The 15,937-nt window shown below is 41.3% G+C and overlaps 1 protein-coding gene across 4 annotated transcripts in view; it reads right to left on the minus strand.

Annotated features, from left to right (window-relative positions):
• LOC139416563 (calsyntenin 1) overlaps window positions 1-15,937 on the minus strand; it is a 68,369-nt gene that overhangs the window by 19,597 nt on the left and 32,835 nt on the right. The window contains exons 3-11 of one of the 4 annotated variants that reach the window (XM_071165329.1): window positions 10,768-10,797; window positions 8,992-9,187; window positions 7,136-7,344; window positions 6,639-6,788; window positions 4,712-4,897; window positions 4,005-4,253; window positions 3,439-3,560; window positions 2,688-2,850; window positions 2,075-2,125 (exon numbers count right to left, since the gene is read on the minus strand). In XM_071165329.1, coding sequence (XP_071021430.1) covers window positions 2,075-2,125; window positions 2,688-2,850; window positions 3,439-3,560; window positions 4,005-4,253; window positions 4,712-4,897; window positions 6,639-6,788; window positions 7,136-7,344; window positions 8,992-9,187; window positions 10,768-10,797 — 1,356 coding nt within the window. The remainder of the gene's footprint in view (window positions 1-2,074; window positions 2,126-2,687; window positions 2,851-3,438; window positions 3,561-4,004; window positions 4,254-4,711; window positions 4,898-6,638; window positions 6,789-7,135; window positions 7,345-8,991; window positions 9,188-10,767; window positions 10,798-15,937) is intronic. The other 3 variants (XM_071165330.1, XM_071165331.1, XM_071165332.1) reach the window with 3 other exon arrangements.

Consider the following 15,937-nt stretch of genomic DNA (forward strand, 5'->3'; position numbering starts at 1 on the left):
TTAAAAGGCCTGAGAATGGATGACGGATGAGCTGATACAGGCCTCCAGCCAAACATGCACCAATCTGCAGTTTGATGGTGGAAAAAACAATGGATTGGAGGGGGAGGGGGGCATGCTGTCATGGAATCGGTTCAATGTCTTCAACCCAAATGTTATAATCTTACATACATTTTCATACCAATATGTATCCTACCAGGCTATGGTGATTCTTGATATTTCAATATAATTTATGTTTTTCAATATACTTTTGCTACAATCGGTTGTGAGGAAAATCTTAAATGTGACTTACATCCCAGTTAGCACATTTGGTTCCTTGGAAGCTGAGGGAACGTAAGATTTTGCCTTCCCATTGGTTCTGGGAACGAAGCCATAAGTTGCCTGATGGTAAAACTGACCTTTTTTTTTTTTTTTACGTTCTGAGAACGGAAGTAAACATTTTGCCTGTTCTGGGAACATCCCTTTTAGGTTGCAGGGGGGTTCTGAGAACATTTTACTATGATTCCCTGAAAGTTTTCCTGGGATGTTTAATTAACACTGAGAATGGAAATGATAGATTATTTGAAAGTAATTAAATAACAGAACATTCTCTAAAATGTTTTTAATGAAATGCAAAGGTTATTTTTCAATAACTTTCACTGAATGTTTCAATAAGACTTAATAACACTGCTAGTTTAGTTTGGTCTAACTGTTCTGAACTCCAAGCAAAGATAGGACCCATGGAAATTAATTTGCTTAGTGCAAACACATTGTTTTATTGCACGCGGTCAGTGAGATTCGAACCTATGAACTTATGTTCTCTATCCATGGAATTTGTCCACTGTGCCACCAGCATACCGTGTTTTCTAAACTCATACAAAGCAGTTAATTTTAGTCTATTCATACAGGCCCTATTTTTAAGGAAGCAAGCTGTCATTAAGATCAGGTGTGGCCAATTAGTAGCCGCAGCCAACACACCTGAACACATTTAACAAGATAGAGGAAAAGAGTGTTTGGACACAGAACAGAATGTATGTTTTTTAAAATTCTTAAAACTTTCTCTGAATGTTAAAAAGGTTTTATTTTTTTACATTCTCTGAATAATTTGAGAACATGACTTTAAATACAACCATTAGGAAATCTGTTAGGAACCTTATGCTGAAGGACTGAAATTCCCACAGAAGAACATTGTTTCTTAATCTGAGAATTTTCCCAATGTCAAACCAGTTGGAGAACGTTCCTAGAATATTACCAAAATGTAAATTAAATGTAACTATGTTTGAACTTTTTGGAAACGTTCTGTTAAAGTAATGAAATACCAAGAAAATAACATTTTTTTGTTGTCAAGTTCCTTAAATGTGCTGAGAATGTTCCAAAGCCAAGCAACTATCCTGCACCATTCCAAGAAAGTTTGTACTGCAACGTTTGGCAGTACATCTAAAATAACCATAGGACAACCATGCTCTCACCAAGATCTAAGAAACATATGGTTCTCAGATCATTTAGTGCTAGCTGCGATGCATCCTATCAGTTATGGTTCTTGATTTATTGTTAACTTATTTCTTATATGCTGGTGCATTCGTACGGTCAAGGTGAATATTGTGCAGGGACTTGATGCACCCGGTAGTGCATGAGGATGGGTCTGCTGTAGCTGCGTCACTGCAACGCAAATCTGGCCTCGCCTCTCTCAAGGTCACATTGTCCAGCAGCCAGCAGCAGAATCGCTGTGTCGCAAGCTGTGCATTGTTGTCATCAGATACTCTGGAGCCGCAGCTCCTTACGCAAGGTCATGCACCGAAAAGGTAAACATCTCCAAATACTGCATTGGGTAATAGAGAGCACCGTCTGAAGGCGAAATTGATAGAATACTGCATTGGCTTATGAATAATAGAAATATCAAAGTGATACAAAAAAAGCCGTCCAGGAATATGTTGCATCCAGTCTTACGCAAACTGTCTCATGCTAGAAATGTGGAGTTAGAGAATCATTCCTCGTGCAGCTAGAATGTGGAAGACATTCTAGTCGGGGGTGATGATGATGGCGTTAACAAGATGGACAAATGGCACATATTAAGGAGTAAGGGAAAGACTTGAGCAACCTGTGGAAGGCTCAGATACTGTCTCATTGTCTTTGTCATGTCCTGGGTTGTCTGTAGAGAGTACAGGAGAGAGTTCAGGGAAAGAGAGCAGGGGGGAGGGGATTGAGAATCAGGAGAGGTTGGTTTGATGTTACACATGAACTCCTAGTGCATCATCCTGGTAGTAGGGAATGAGTTAATACTGTATATACAGTATATCAGAACAATTACATGTACACATTTTAGGCATAAACACAAGGAGAACTACTACCATTGTATATCAATGAAAAAAAATGGCAGAAAAATGGCAAGAAAAAGAAAAAGTCTCAAACAGAAAGCCTTATTCTAGCAATTTTCCTTTGTAACTATCAATATAAACTCAAAGAGCAATACTGGTGTCTTAGCTGATACATGCATTGCCATGTAAGCTACAGGATGACATCTTAAAACATCCTGATAAGGGATTTATATTTGTTGTTAAGATAATATCTTAAGACATGCTTTTGTCTGTTTTCACCAACATTCCCGCTGTGTCTTGCCTGGTCCCAGATCTGTTTGAGTTAACATGTCAACTCCAAATGTTTGGTGATAGCACAAACAGATCTGGGACCAGGCTACTTTGTGGCTAGTTTACCTTGCCAGCAGGCCCCGATAGTGAGCTGCATGTCGATCTTGGAGGAGTGCAGGGGGTAGTCTTCGGTGACCAGGAAGGGCTCGAAGGTGGCCCCGTCTACAAAGAGAGCCACGGAGGGGAACTCCACATTCAGCACGTAGTGGTGCCACTCTTTGTCACACACCTGGAGGGAGAGAGAGAGAGGAGAAGGGGCAGGTGGTCAAAGTCAACTCTATCTAAATGAGTCTTTCCTCGCCCCCTTCTCAACTTCAACCAACCTCGCCTCCTGACTTTCTTCTCCAATACGATTTGAGAATGAAGCAAGGAGAGAGGATGCAAGAAATCAATTAAATATTGACTGGGTTGGAGCCTAGTCGAGGCCATGATGAGGTAGACATGGCAAAGAGCTCATTCTGCATATGTTCTACTACCCTGCTCTCATTCTACAGTCCTCATAAGCATCTTTATTATGGCAATGACAAAACTGATTGTGCTAATGGACAAACCATTTGGAATTTTGCTATGATTTTGAGAGGCAGCTGAAAATCATTGGTTGTTGTGGGTTTCTGGGACATTCTCACTAGTAAAATCTGGGACAATAAAGTAACTACTACTACAGTCAAACTGTCTTGAGGTGTGGTGTCGAAAAAGGGGCAGTCTTGGTTGTGTCCTGGTGACCAAGCAGACCACGAAAATAAGTGTTTTAATTAATGCTTTGAAGTGTTATCCTCTGCGTTTTACCCCAAATTAAATTAAAAGTGTAGCAGCTCACCTGGTCCAGTTTCCAGTGGAACTCCGCTGGTTTGTAGTTCTCCGTCTCTGCGGGGTCCTGACGCAGCAGCAGGATGAGGTGACAGTTGTGGACGTAGAGGGAGTAGTGGTGTCTGTTCATCTCTGTGGGATGGGCACCAGATTAGGGTTAAAAGGTAGGTTTGCCAAACTCCAGTAACGTTCCAATATTCCCAAATTCTCCAAATATCCCAGGTGGAAGATTCACAAATTCAAAATAGAATGAGCAGAAAATCTGGAATCCTCCAACTAGGATTTCAAGAAAACCTGGGAATTTTGGAAAAGTTGCCAGAATTTTGGACTGGGAATATTTCTGGAGTTCTATAGCGAGAGGACAAATACTGTCTATTGATGTATGGGGTATCAGACCTGGGTAGGAATCATAACCCTAATTATTTTCTTTCACATTCCTAAGCTGTGCTCGATTGAGCTTGCCAGGCACAATGGAATAGTCCCAAAAGTGCACACCCCATCGTACCAGCACTCCAGACAGGCTCAACGGAGTTCACATTATGGGGTATGTTTTACAGTGAGTACAGGGTAGCGTACCGGTCTTGTCCGAGTTACAGAGGATGGTCTCCTTCTCCCTGGCCCCGGGGCCGTGCCTCATCCACACTGAGACGGTGAAGGGCTCCTTCAGGCTGGTGCTCACCACGCCCTCGGGCACCTTGATGGCCTGCGTGCCATTGAACTCAAACACCTGGTCGCTGTCATGCCCATTGTCTGTGGGCAGACCCACCGTCCAGTTGGCAGAGCTGCTTGGTGCAGGCAGTAATTCCACCGTGCCAGCGCTGGCGCCTGAGAGAGACACACACACACACGGAATGCCAGGTTTAGATACAAATACACAATGCTACAGATGAGAAAAGAGACACACACACACCAAATGCCAGGTTTAGATACAAATACACAATGCTACAGATGAGAAAAGAGACACACACACACGGAATGCCAGGTTTAGATACAAATACACAATGCTACAGATGAGAAAAGAGACACACACACACCGAATGCCAGGTTTAGATACAAATACACAATGCTACAGATGAGAAAAGCGATGACTCGTTTTCCCCAGCTAACAATTACATCATGTCAACAAATCAAATCCACTTTGTTCACTGAGGGTAGGTTATTTTGGAATGGACTGCATTTACGAGGAATGGATGTTGTTTGGCACATTGCTTGATTAGCAGAGATACATTCTCTGAGCTACAGTATATCATGGTTGTTTTTGTTGTAGGTTTAGGGTTTCTCACCGCATAGCTTGTGCAGGGACTTCTCAGAGTAGGTGTCTCGGTCGCAGCCCTTTCCGATGTGATTTGTCTCCAGCTCGATGTTGGCCTGGATGGAGGTGATTGGCTCCTCGCAGGTCTCTAAGTGCATGCTGGGGAAAAGGGCCAGACTGCCTGTGCCAGGCTCGTACTCAATCCTCTTGTTGAAACCTGAGAAAGAGGGAGAGATAGAGGGAGAGAACGTGAAAGAGAGAAGAGAAATGAGCAACATGTTTAGACGCAAAACCACAAATAATGGTATAAGACATTTACAGTCGATACTCGTTCATTCATTAGGCAGTGATTCTGACCCTAGCTAAGAGAGGATAAGCTTGCGGGTTGAATGACCTCTTTCCAATAGTATGCTGTAAACCAAGGCTTGCCAAGGCTTTCGACTCTGTCAATCACCGTATTCTTATCGGCAGACTCAGTAGCCTCGGTTTTTCGGATGACTGCCTTGCCTGGTTCACCAATTACTTTGCAGACAGAGTTCAGTGTGTCAAATTGGAGGGCATGCTGTCCGGTCCTCTGGCAGTCTCTATGGGGGTGCCACAGGGTTCAATTCTCGGGCCGACTCTTTTCTCTGTATATATCAATGATGTTTCTCATGCTGCGGGCGATTCCCTGATCCACCTCTACGCAGACGACACCATTCTATATACTTCCGGCCCGTCCTTGGACACTGTGCTATCTAACCTCCAAACGAGCTTCAATGCCATACAGCACTCCTTCCGTGGCCTCCAACTGCTCTTAAACGCTAGTAAAACCAAATGCATGCTTTTCAACCGTTCGCTGCCTACACCCGCACGCCTGACCAGCATCACCACCCTGGATGGTTCCGACCTTGAATATGTGGACATCTATAAGTACCTAGGTGTCTGGCTAGACTCTAAACTCTCCTTCCAGACCCATATCAAACATCTCCAATCGAAAATCAAATCAAGAGTCGGCTTTCTATTCCGCAACAAAGCCTCCTTCACTCACGCCGCCAAACTTACCCTAGTAAAACTGACTATCCTACCGATCCTCGACTTCGGCGATGTCATCTACAAAATTGATTCCAACACTCTACTCAGCAAACTGGATGCAGTTTATCACAGTGCCATTCGTTTTGTCACTAAAGCACCTTATACCACCCACCACTGCTGGCCCTCGCTACATATTCGTCGCCAGACCCACTGGCTCCAGGTCATCTACAAGTCCATGCTAGGTAAAGCTCCGCCTTATCTCAGTTCACTGGTTACGATGGCAACACCCATCCGTAGCACGCGCTCCAGCAGGTGTATCTCACTGATCATCCCTAAAGCCAACACCTCATTTGGCCGACTTTCGTTCCAGTTCTCTGCTGCCTGTGACTGGAACGAATTGCAAAAATCGCTGAAGTTGGAGACTTTTATCTCCCTCACCAACTTCAAACATCTGCTATCTGAGCAGCTAACCGATCGCTGCAGCTGTACATAGTCTATTGGTAAATAGCCCACCCATTTTCACCTACCTCATCCCCATACTGTTTTTATTTATTTATTTTTCTGCTCTTTTGCACACCAATATTTCTACCTGTACATAACCATCTGATCATTTATCACTCCAGTGTTAATCTGCATAATTGTAATTATTCGCCTACCTTCTCATGCCTTTTGCACACAATGTATATAGACTCCCCTTTTTTCTACTGTGTTATTGACTTGTTAATTGTTTACTCCATGTGTAACTCTGTGTTGTCTGTTCACACTGCTATGCCTTATCTTGGCCAGGTCGCAGTTGCAAATGAGAACTTGTTCTCAACTAGCCTACCTGGTTAAATAAAGGTGAAATAAAAAAAATAAAAATAAACTTTAGCCTTACAGAGTCCAACACACTAACAGATCCTGAAGCCGTTTGAGAGTTACTGATAGAGTAGGTTCTTTGCTACCTTGCCAGCCGGGCTTGCAGGTGGGCTTAATGTTGATCTTGACCAGCACATCTTCTGAGGCGCGGTTCTTCCCACAGTCGTAGGCAGTCACCGTCAGTTTGTACATGCGCTCTTTGCTGTAGTTCAGCTTCTCTGTGTTCTTGATGAAGCCTGAGTGAAAAAAAAATGAAAAAAGAATTGAGCTGATTTGAGATTTTCATTGATGGAATGCCAACAAGCTACAGGTGCGCTAAGAACAAAAGTAAACAGTGCTAATCAAAGCCCAACTTTTAAAAATCGGATATAGACGAGCAAGGGATTATCATAATACAGAGATTTCAAGGTGCAAGCCTAAACTTCAAAGGCAAAGTGCTGGGGAAAAAATGACAGACTTACTGTTTGCCGAGATCAATAAAAAAAATTGGTCTAGGTCAATAAGAATCGCAGCTCTGATCTATTTTTAAGCAGTTTGTTTTTTGGCAGGCGGCAGGGTTGGGCAGCTACTTCGGGGTCCTTACCGTCCTTGTCAACAGTGAAGGGTACATCTGGGGTGACGATCTCGTAGCTGCAGATCTGGCTAAACTGGAATGAGCAGTCGGCATCCACTGCCTCCACCTTCAGGATGCTGTCATACTTCTTACCCTCGATGACCGTGGCTTTGTAGGACTTCTCCTTGAACACTGGGGAATACTCGTTGATGTCGTTCACTTGGATGTGGACAGTGGCCCTGGTGGGGTCAAAGTTAAACTGGTGACGACAGACTGACCGACCAAAAAGATACATCCATCACACAAGCTTCTGTGAATTACATTAGTCTCTGCTTAGCTAACTAGGTAATCTGTGCAATAATCAATTTTAGGATGGCTGTATTGCAGCCGATCACAATTTATCATAATGTTGCATTACAGCTGGATAACTTCGATTATACTAACATAATCAAGAATAGTAAGGAAGGATGGCTCAATGTGGGCAAGGGAGACCTCTGAGATTGGAGACAGTACTCCTCTTCTTGTCTCAAAAGTAAAAAAGTGTTACACTATTGTATACACCCTTATATTATACTAGGATTATACGAGGGTTATTGTGTTTCCATAGCTAGGGTTGACAGTGAGGACTTGTGAAGAGCATTATCAACCACCAATTAAATTTCAGTTCAATTTAAAGGGGCTTTATTGGCATGTGAAACATATGTTTACATTGCCAAAGCATATGAAATACCTCTACATAATCAAAACAGTTGCTCTGTGAGGTATTAAAGTTCACAGTTAGCCACTGGGGAGCCAGGCCCAGCCAATCAGCCAGGCCCAGCCAATCCGAATGAGTTTTTCACCACAAAAGGGCTTTATTACAGACAGAAATACTCCTTCAGTTTCATCATCTGTCCGGATGGCTGATGTCTGACGTTCCCGAGGGTGAAATAGCCGGATGTGGAGGTGCTGGTCTGGTGTGGTTACACGTGGTCTGCGGTTGCGAGGGCGGTTGAACGTACTCAAATTCTCTAAAACGACGTTGAGGCAGCTTATGGTAGAGAAATTAACATTCCATTCTCTGGCAAGAGCGCTGGTGGACATTCCTGCAGTCAGCATGCCAATTGCACGCTCGCTCAAAACTTGAGACATCTGTGGCATTGTGTTGTGTGACAAAACTGCATATTTTAGAGTGCGTGGCCTTTTATTGTCCCCAGCACAAGGTGCACCTGTGTAATGAGCATGCTGTTTAATCAGTTTCTTGATATGCCACAGCTGTCAGGTGGATGGATTATCTTGGGAAAGGATAAATGCTCACTAATAGGGAAAAAACTAATTTGTGCACAAAATATGAAAGAAATGTTTGTGCATATGGAACATTTCTGGGATTTTTTATTTCAGGTCATCAAACACGGGACCAACACTTTATATTTATATTTTTGTTCAGTATAAATACCAGCTGAAGTGTGGCTCTGGCCCCAAGGGAGAGCAGGTCTGCCTAAGCCATGCCCTGTGAGACATGGGTGGCGGCCCGCATAGATGGACACAGAAAAGTCTGGGCCTTTTGGGTAAAACACTGGGGTAAATCCTGTATGGAAATGCACCATGATTATGCACATTTTCCTTCCAACCTTTATTTGATTGAATATGTTGGCAATTATCAAATTCATAGACTGCAAGGTGAATTTTGATTGATGGACTCGTCGCATCAATCTAATTTTAAAAGGACTGCTGGCACCAGCAACAGAACGTCCTACCCACACACAATTACACTAAGATCAGGTCATTCGAACAAAATTGAGTCAAGGCGGGAAGAAATTGCACACACTGTGGCACTCAAGTGTTGACTTTGCAAATTGGTCCCAGTACGGGGCCCTAAAGCACTACGGAGCAAGAGTCAGACATACTTGTGAGATTTCTTCATGTTGGCTCCGTGGGGGCCCTCTCCACAGTCATAGGCCTGGATGGTGAAGGTGTGCTCCTTCTGGAGTTCACAGTCCAGCTTGTCCTTAGCTCGAATGACTCCCTCACCCGTGGACTTGTCCAGGACCACTGCCTCAAAGGGAACATTCTGCCCATGGATCCTGAAGCCACAAATCTCACCTGAACAGGTCAAGAATCGAAAAAGTGTTTGTTTAGAAGGGGAAAGTTCCTTCTTGAAGTCTACAGTCATATTAGTAAGAAAACACTATGTATACACAAACTTAAATAAAGAACAGCCAAAGGTTTTGGCAGCCAGGGATTTGTACATTTGGGGGCAGGGGGTGTCTGTGGAGGAAGCCAGAAGCATTGTTGTATGGGTGAGTACTTGAGGGGAGGGGAGGGGAGGGGGGAGTGGGGGTATTTAGCATAATAGTGGGCTGACTGATCACATCGCATCCAGTCATGCATGTTGAAACCAATAAATATGTGGACAGGCATTTCACAGGAGTACTTTACATCACAACAATTAAACTAATCAAACCAAACCAAACCAAAACAAAGAGGGAGTGCAAAGCCAATATTGGAGCAAGATATTAAAATCGGTGCATTTCACTGTCAGGCTATAAATTACAGAGCTATTTCAGAAGAAAAGAAGGAGTGAACATAGGAAAAAGAAAGGAACCCTAAATCAAAATATTAAAAGTTTACAGTAGAAGTAATATGAAACGATTATGATGAAGTGGTCCGGTATCAAATGGCACTAAACCTAATACAGTGAAGAAAAACTAAATGAACAAATGTAAATAATCCATTAAAGGTTCATTTTGGAGTGAAGGAAGTCTTCCTGTGCAATTTTGCCTCGCACCCCAAACTATTTAGAAATGAATACAAAATTAAATCATAGAGGATCAAACCAGTACAATAGCAGTAGTCAAACAAAAGTACTGGATGAGAACTGGGGTTAGAAATATCAACTTGCTTGACATCCACATCAAATGACAACTGCAGCCATGCTAATGGTAGAGATTAGTGGTGGAAAAGATGCGACAACAGAAACCTCACAGCAGAGAGAGTTTGCATTAACAACCTCAGCGACTTTGCTTTGAAAAATCAAGAAATTACAAGTTGCCAGTAGTCAAAATCATGGTTATTGTGTGAAAATCATCTTTAATATAATTATTTTTAAGTAATACCGGCACATTTATTTCAATTTGGTTCTTTTTTGAGAGGCACCAATGGTATTGGTGTGCTGTTTATTGTCCATACATAATAAAATGTCATTATCAAATTTAATTTCCCAACATTTAGCATGGGTTTCACCAGGTTGTTTTTTCTTAATAAATATTCAACTCAAGGCAGAATTGTTCATTTAAAGTAATTGTCTCAAATTGGTTTTGATATCAGTCTTGGTTGATTGTTCATGATGAATTTGCCAAAATGACAGACATCTTTGAGACCAAGTCCTGACTTTAGCACCTTTTCCCTGATTGTGGCTGAAATACTGTTAGGGTCTGCAAACTACAATGGATGTCTCATGCACAGATATTTCTAAGTACACGCAGCCCCACATCACACTTTTCATCCAGTTGTATTTTCCAAAAATTTGGGGTGTGAGAAAAGTAAAAGTTAAACAAAAACAAATGGGGAGGAGATTAAAGAGCATGGCAGGAGTTTCTGTGTAAAAGTGCGGATGCTAGTTTGCGTTAGTGGGTTAATAATAAAAAACTGAGCACAAGACAGGAGAAAGAGCCCATCATCACCTTCTTTGGTGAAGGTCACCTCAAAACTTTCTACAAGAAGGGAGAGAAAATCAACCCAGGTCAGTCAGAAAAGTTTAATTTCAGAGGTTACACAGAGAGGACAAGATACAGTTGAAGTCGGAAATGTACATACACCTTAGCCAAATACATTTAAACTCAGTTTTTCACAGTTCCTGACATTTAATCCTAGTAAAAATTCCCTGTCTTAGGTCAGTTAGGATCACCACGTTATTTTAACAATGTGAAATGTCAAAATAAAAGTAGAGAGAATTATTTATTTCAGCTGTATTTCTTTCATCACATTCCCAGTGGGTCAGAAGTTTACATACACTCAATTAGTATTTGGTAGCATTGCCTTTAAATTGTTAAACTTAGGTCAAACGTTTCAGGTAGGGGTTTGTGATAGCCACTCCAATACCTTGACTTTGTTGTCCTTAAGCCATTTTTCCACTTTGTGCAGTTGCAAACCGTAGTCTGGCTTTTTTAATGGCGGTTTTGGAGCAGTGGTTTCTTCCTTGCTGAGCGGCCTTTCAGGTTATGTCGATATAGGACTCGTTTTACTGTGGATATAGATACTTTTGTACCGGATTCCTCCAGCATCTTCACAAGGTCCTTTGCTGTTGTTCTGGGATTGATTTGCACTTTTCACACCAAAGTATGTTCATCTATAGGAGACAGAATGCGTCTCCTTCCTGAGCGATATGACGGCTGCGTGGTCCCATGGTGTTTATACCTGCGTACTATTGTTTGTACAGATGAACGTGGTACCTTCAGGCATTTGGAAATTGCTCCCAAGGATGAACCAGACTTGTGGAGGTCTACAATATTTTTCTGAGATCTTGACTGATTTCTTTGGATTTTCCCATGATGTCAAACAAAGAGGCACTGCGTTTGAATGTAGGCCTTGAAATACATCCACAGTTACACCTCCAATTGACTCAAATGATGTCAATTAGCCTATCAGAAGCTTCTAAAGCCATGACATAATTTTCTGGAATTTTCCAAGCTGTTTAAAGGCACTGTCAACTTTGTGTATGTAAACTTGACCCACTGGAATTGTGATACAGTGAATTTTAAGTGAAAAAATCTGTCTGCAAACAATTGTTGGAAAGATTACTTGTGTCATGCTCAAAGTAGATGCCCTAACAGACTTGCCAAAACTATAGTTTGTTAACAAGACATTTGTGGAGTGGTTGAAAAACTAGTTTTAATGACTCCAACTTAAGTGTCTGTAAACTTCTGACTTCAACTGTACATACTTTTGCCATATATGGATACACATTCACATTGAGAGTTTGGATTCAAATTTGATGTGCAAATCAATACACAGCTCAAAAAGCCCCCTTCCTTAGGGGAAAAGTAAGAAGAGGTTACAAAGAAACATTACAGTATAAGCTTCTACTGCCCAAAGATTTACCATTTTGCACAAAGATTTACCATTTTGCACATGACATGCTAAGAGACAACAATAACCAGCAAAATATTTCAGCATTTCTTGGTAGGCTTGGGCGACATACAGTTTATACTGTTTGAAGTTTTTCGAAATATCGACGGCATGATTCTCAATACCGTAAAAAAAAAAAAATTTAAAATGCACATTTTGTACTTTGGGGGATTGCTACGCCGCTGCTTATAAGTTATATTTAACTAAGGAATCTACAATCAGTCAAACTATATTCAGCTCAGGGCTCCAGCTATGCATTCGGTTTGCTAACTTGCTAGCTATAGTTAGCTAACGGACTTTTGTACATCACGCTGTAACGTACAATTGACCTTATTTTATGGCCCAAAAAACATAATACTTAAAGGTCAACTGTAATATGAATACCATTGTAAAGCACAATTTCTCCCCCTTCCAGCAAAATCAATGACGAGACCTTCATGCTGCCTGTCTCTGCATGACTGAAGAAGGCAATGAGCTCCATAGGGTCTTTTTAGAAATGGAGGAACGGAAGAGATAAGCCGTGTGGGCAAACAGCTTTTTTCACCCCATCTGTCCAACTTATCACCTCTGAAATGTAAATAAAACACCATAAAGAACTTATATAATGTGTCATTACATACCCATTTGAAGGTTTGTGTCGAATTTGAATCAGGTTTTTAGGGTGGTGCGAAAGTTATCTTTAGAAGTAAACAGCGGCTATCGTGGCTTTTGAGAGTCATGATGGCTTGCAATGATGATACAATAAATGAATGCATTCAGTTGTACAATTGACTAGGTGTCCCCCTTACCATATCCCTGTCACTTTCTTGTTTTTAAATCTGCGAGAGGAGAATTACACCTGGTGGAGACAGGCTGTACGACACAGAAGGGGGGCTTCTGTTCAGGACCAACCATGCAGTGGAAGCTTTGGGCCTCCCCCCACCCCATGCTCTCCCCAGCCCGAATGACAACATAGCTGAGACTCAGGAAATTCTACCCACAGCCTACCCTGTGTGCCTTGGCCCTCTGCTCTGGCTACAAGCCCCCGACATTTTTTACAAGAACATCATCCCAGCTCAATGTGTATTGATTCTAGGCCCCTTGATGCCCTTTGTATTGCCGGTCGATGGCGGATGTCGTAAGAATAGGCCGACACCTGAACTGAGGGCTACGTGACAATGTGAACTCCACAATGGGGTAGTAAAAATGATGTTTAGCAGATCAAACGGTGACTTAATAGGTTCTGTGGTAAACCAAATTCTATGTTTTAGGGATATGTGAGAATATGAAATTCACAATGGAGGAGTCAAAGGATGTTTCACAAATATCTTTGACTTAGAGGCTCTTACAGCAGCTGTTCAGACTGCACTCCTGTTCGTTATACTACAGCCCCCTTTCCTGATGTAAACACAGATTTTAGAGAGCTAGGCTAGCTCATCGCCACCTTCAGTAGCAGGAGTTCCTGTCAAGACTAATCACATTTCAAGGAAGATAAATCATACAAAATAACAGGGGGATATTGGTAAATGGTATCAATGGTACACTAAACAGACACAAACAAGCCAGATCAATTCAACGGTCATTGTCATGGAATAAAATTGGGAATTAGGAATTGCTCTCATATTAAGGCAAAATGTCCATACTGCATCATACTCCAATGTCCAGTACAGATGTCCCTACTACTCAGAGTCACATTAGGGAATAAGTAACCCAAATGTTGTTGTGGCCAAATGCTACAGGAGTCCTTGACTGTGTCCCTGTATTGTAGTTCCGGGCTTGGCTATTTCTATGGCTGCTGTGCTCATTTTCAAGCTTCCCGCAGCTTAAAAACCTACCATCGCTGCACCAGCCACGACGATGCATGCACACTAGAGGTCCACTGATTAATGGGAATGGCCGATTTCAAGTTTTCATAACAATCGGTAATCAGCATTTTTGGACACCGATCATGGCCGATTACATTGCACTCCACAAGGAGACTGCGTGGCAGGCTGACTACCTGTTATGCGAGTGTAGCAAGGAGCCAAGGTAAGGTTCTAGCTAGCATTAAACGTATCTTATAAAAAACAATCAATCAAGCTTAACATAATCACTAGTTAACTACACATGGTTGATGATATTACTAGTTTATCAAGCTTGTCCTGCGTTGCATATAATCGATCCTGTGCCTGTTAATTTATCATTGAATCATAGCCTACTTCGCCAAATGGGTGATTTAACAAGCTTATTTGTGAAAAAAGCAGTCGTTGGACCAATGTGTACCTAACCATAAACATCAACGCCTTTCTTAAAATCAATACACAAGTATAGATTTTTAAACCTGCATATTTAGTTAATATTGCCTGCTAACATGAATTTCTTTTAACTAGGGAAATTCTGTCACTTCTCTTGCGTTCTGTGCAACAGAGTCAGGGTATATGCAGCAGTTTGGGCCGCCTGGCTCGTTGCTAACTCTGAAGACTATTTATTCCTAACAAAGACAGCCAACTTCGCTAAACGGGGGATGATTTACCTAACCATGAACATCAATCAATCCCTTTCTTAAAATTAATACACAGAAGTACATATTTTTAAACCTGCATATTTCGTTAAAAGAAATCCATATTAGCAGGCAATATTAAACCAGGGAAATTGTGTCACTTCTCTTGCGTTCATTGCACACAGAGTCAGGGTATATGCAACAGTTTGGGCCGCCTGGCTCGTTGCGAACTAATTTGCCAGAATTGTACGTAATTATGACATAACATTGAAGGTTGTGCAATGTAACAGGAATATTTAGACTTAGGGATGCCACCCATTAGATAAAATACGGAACGGTTCCGTATTTCATTGAAAGAATAAACGTTTTATTTTCAAAATTATAGTTTCAGGATTTTACCATATTAATGACCTAAGGCTCGTATTTCTGTGTGTTATTATGTTATAATTAACTATATTATTTGATAGAGCAGTCTGAGCGGTGGTAGGCAGCAGCAGGCTCGTAAGCATTCATTCAAACAGCACTTTCGTGCGTTTGCCAGCAGCTCTTCGCAATGCTTCAAGCAGAGATTAGGCTGGCGTAACCGATGTGAAATGGCTAGCTAGTTAGCGGGGTGCACACTAATAGCGTTTCAAACGTCACTCGCTCTGAGACTTGGACTAGTTGTTCCCCTTGCTCTGCAAGGGCTGCGGCTTTTGTGGAGAGATGGGTAACGATGCTTTGAGGGTGGCTGTTGTCGATGTGTTCCTGGAAGCTACACTGTTACACTGGCAATTCTAAAGTGCCTATAAGAACATCCAATATTCGAAGGTATATGAAATGCAAATGGTATAGAGAGAAATAGTCCTATAATTCCTATAATAACTACAACCTAAAACTTCTTACCTGGGAATATTGAAGATTCATGTTAAAAGGAACCACCAGCTTTCATATGTTCTCATGTTCTGAGCAATGAACTTAAACATTAGCTTTATTACATGGCACATATTGCACTTTTACTTTCTTCTCCAACACTTTGTTTTTGCATTATTTAAACCAAATTGAACATATTTCATTATTTATTTGAGGCTAAATTTATTTTATTGATGTATTATATTAAGTTAAAATAAGTGTTCATTCAGTATTGTTGTAATTGTCATTATTACAAATAAATAAATACATTCAAAAATATATATTTTTTTTTAAATAATAATTTTAAATAATAAAATGTAAATGTAAATTATTATTATTATTTTATTATTATTATTATTTTATTTTTTTTAAATCGG

Source organism: Oncorhynchus clarkii, chromosome 9, assembly GCF_045791955.1.
Source record: "Oncorhynchus clarkii lewisi isolate Uvic-CL-2024 chromosome 9, UVic_Ocla_1.0, whole genome shotgun sequence".
NCBI lineage: Eukaryota > Metazoa > Chordata > Actinopteri > Salmoniformes > Salmonidae > Oncorhynchus > Oncorhynchus clarkii.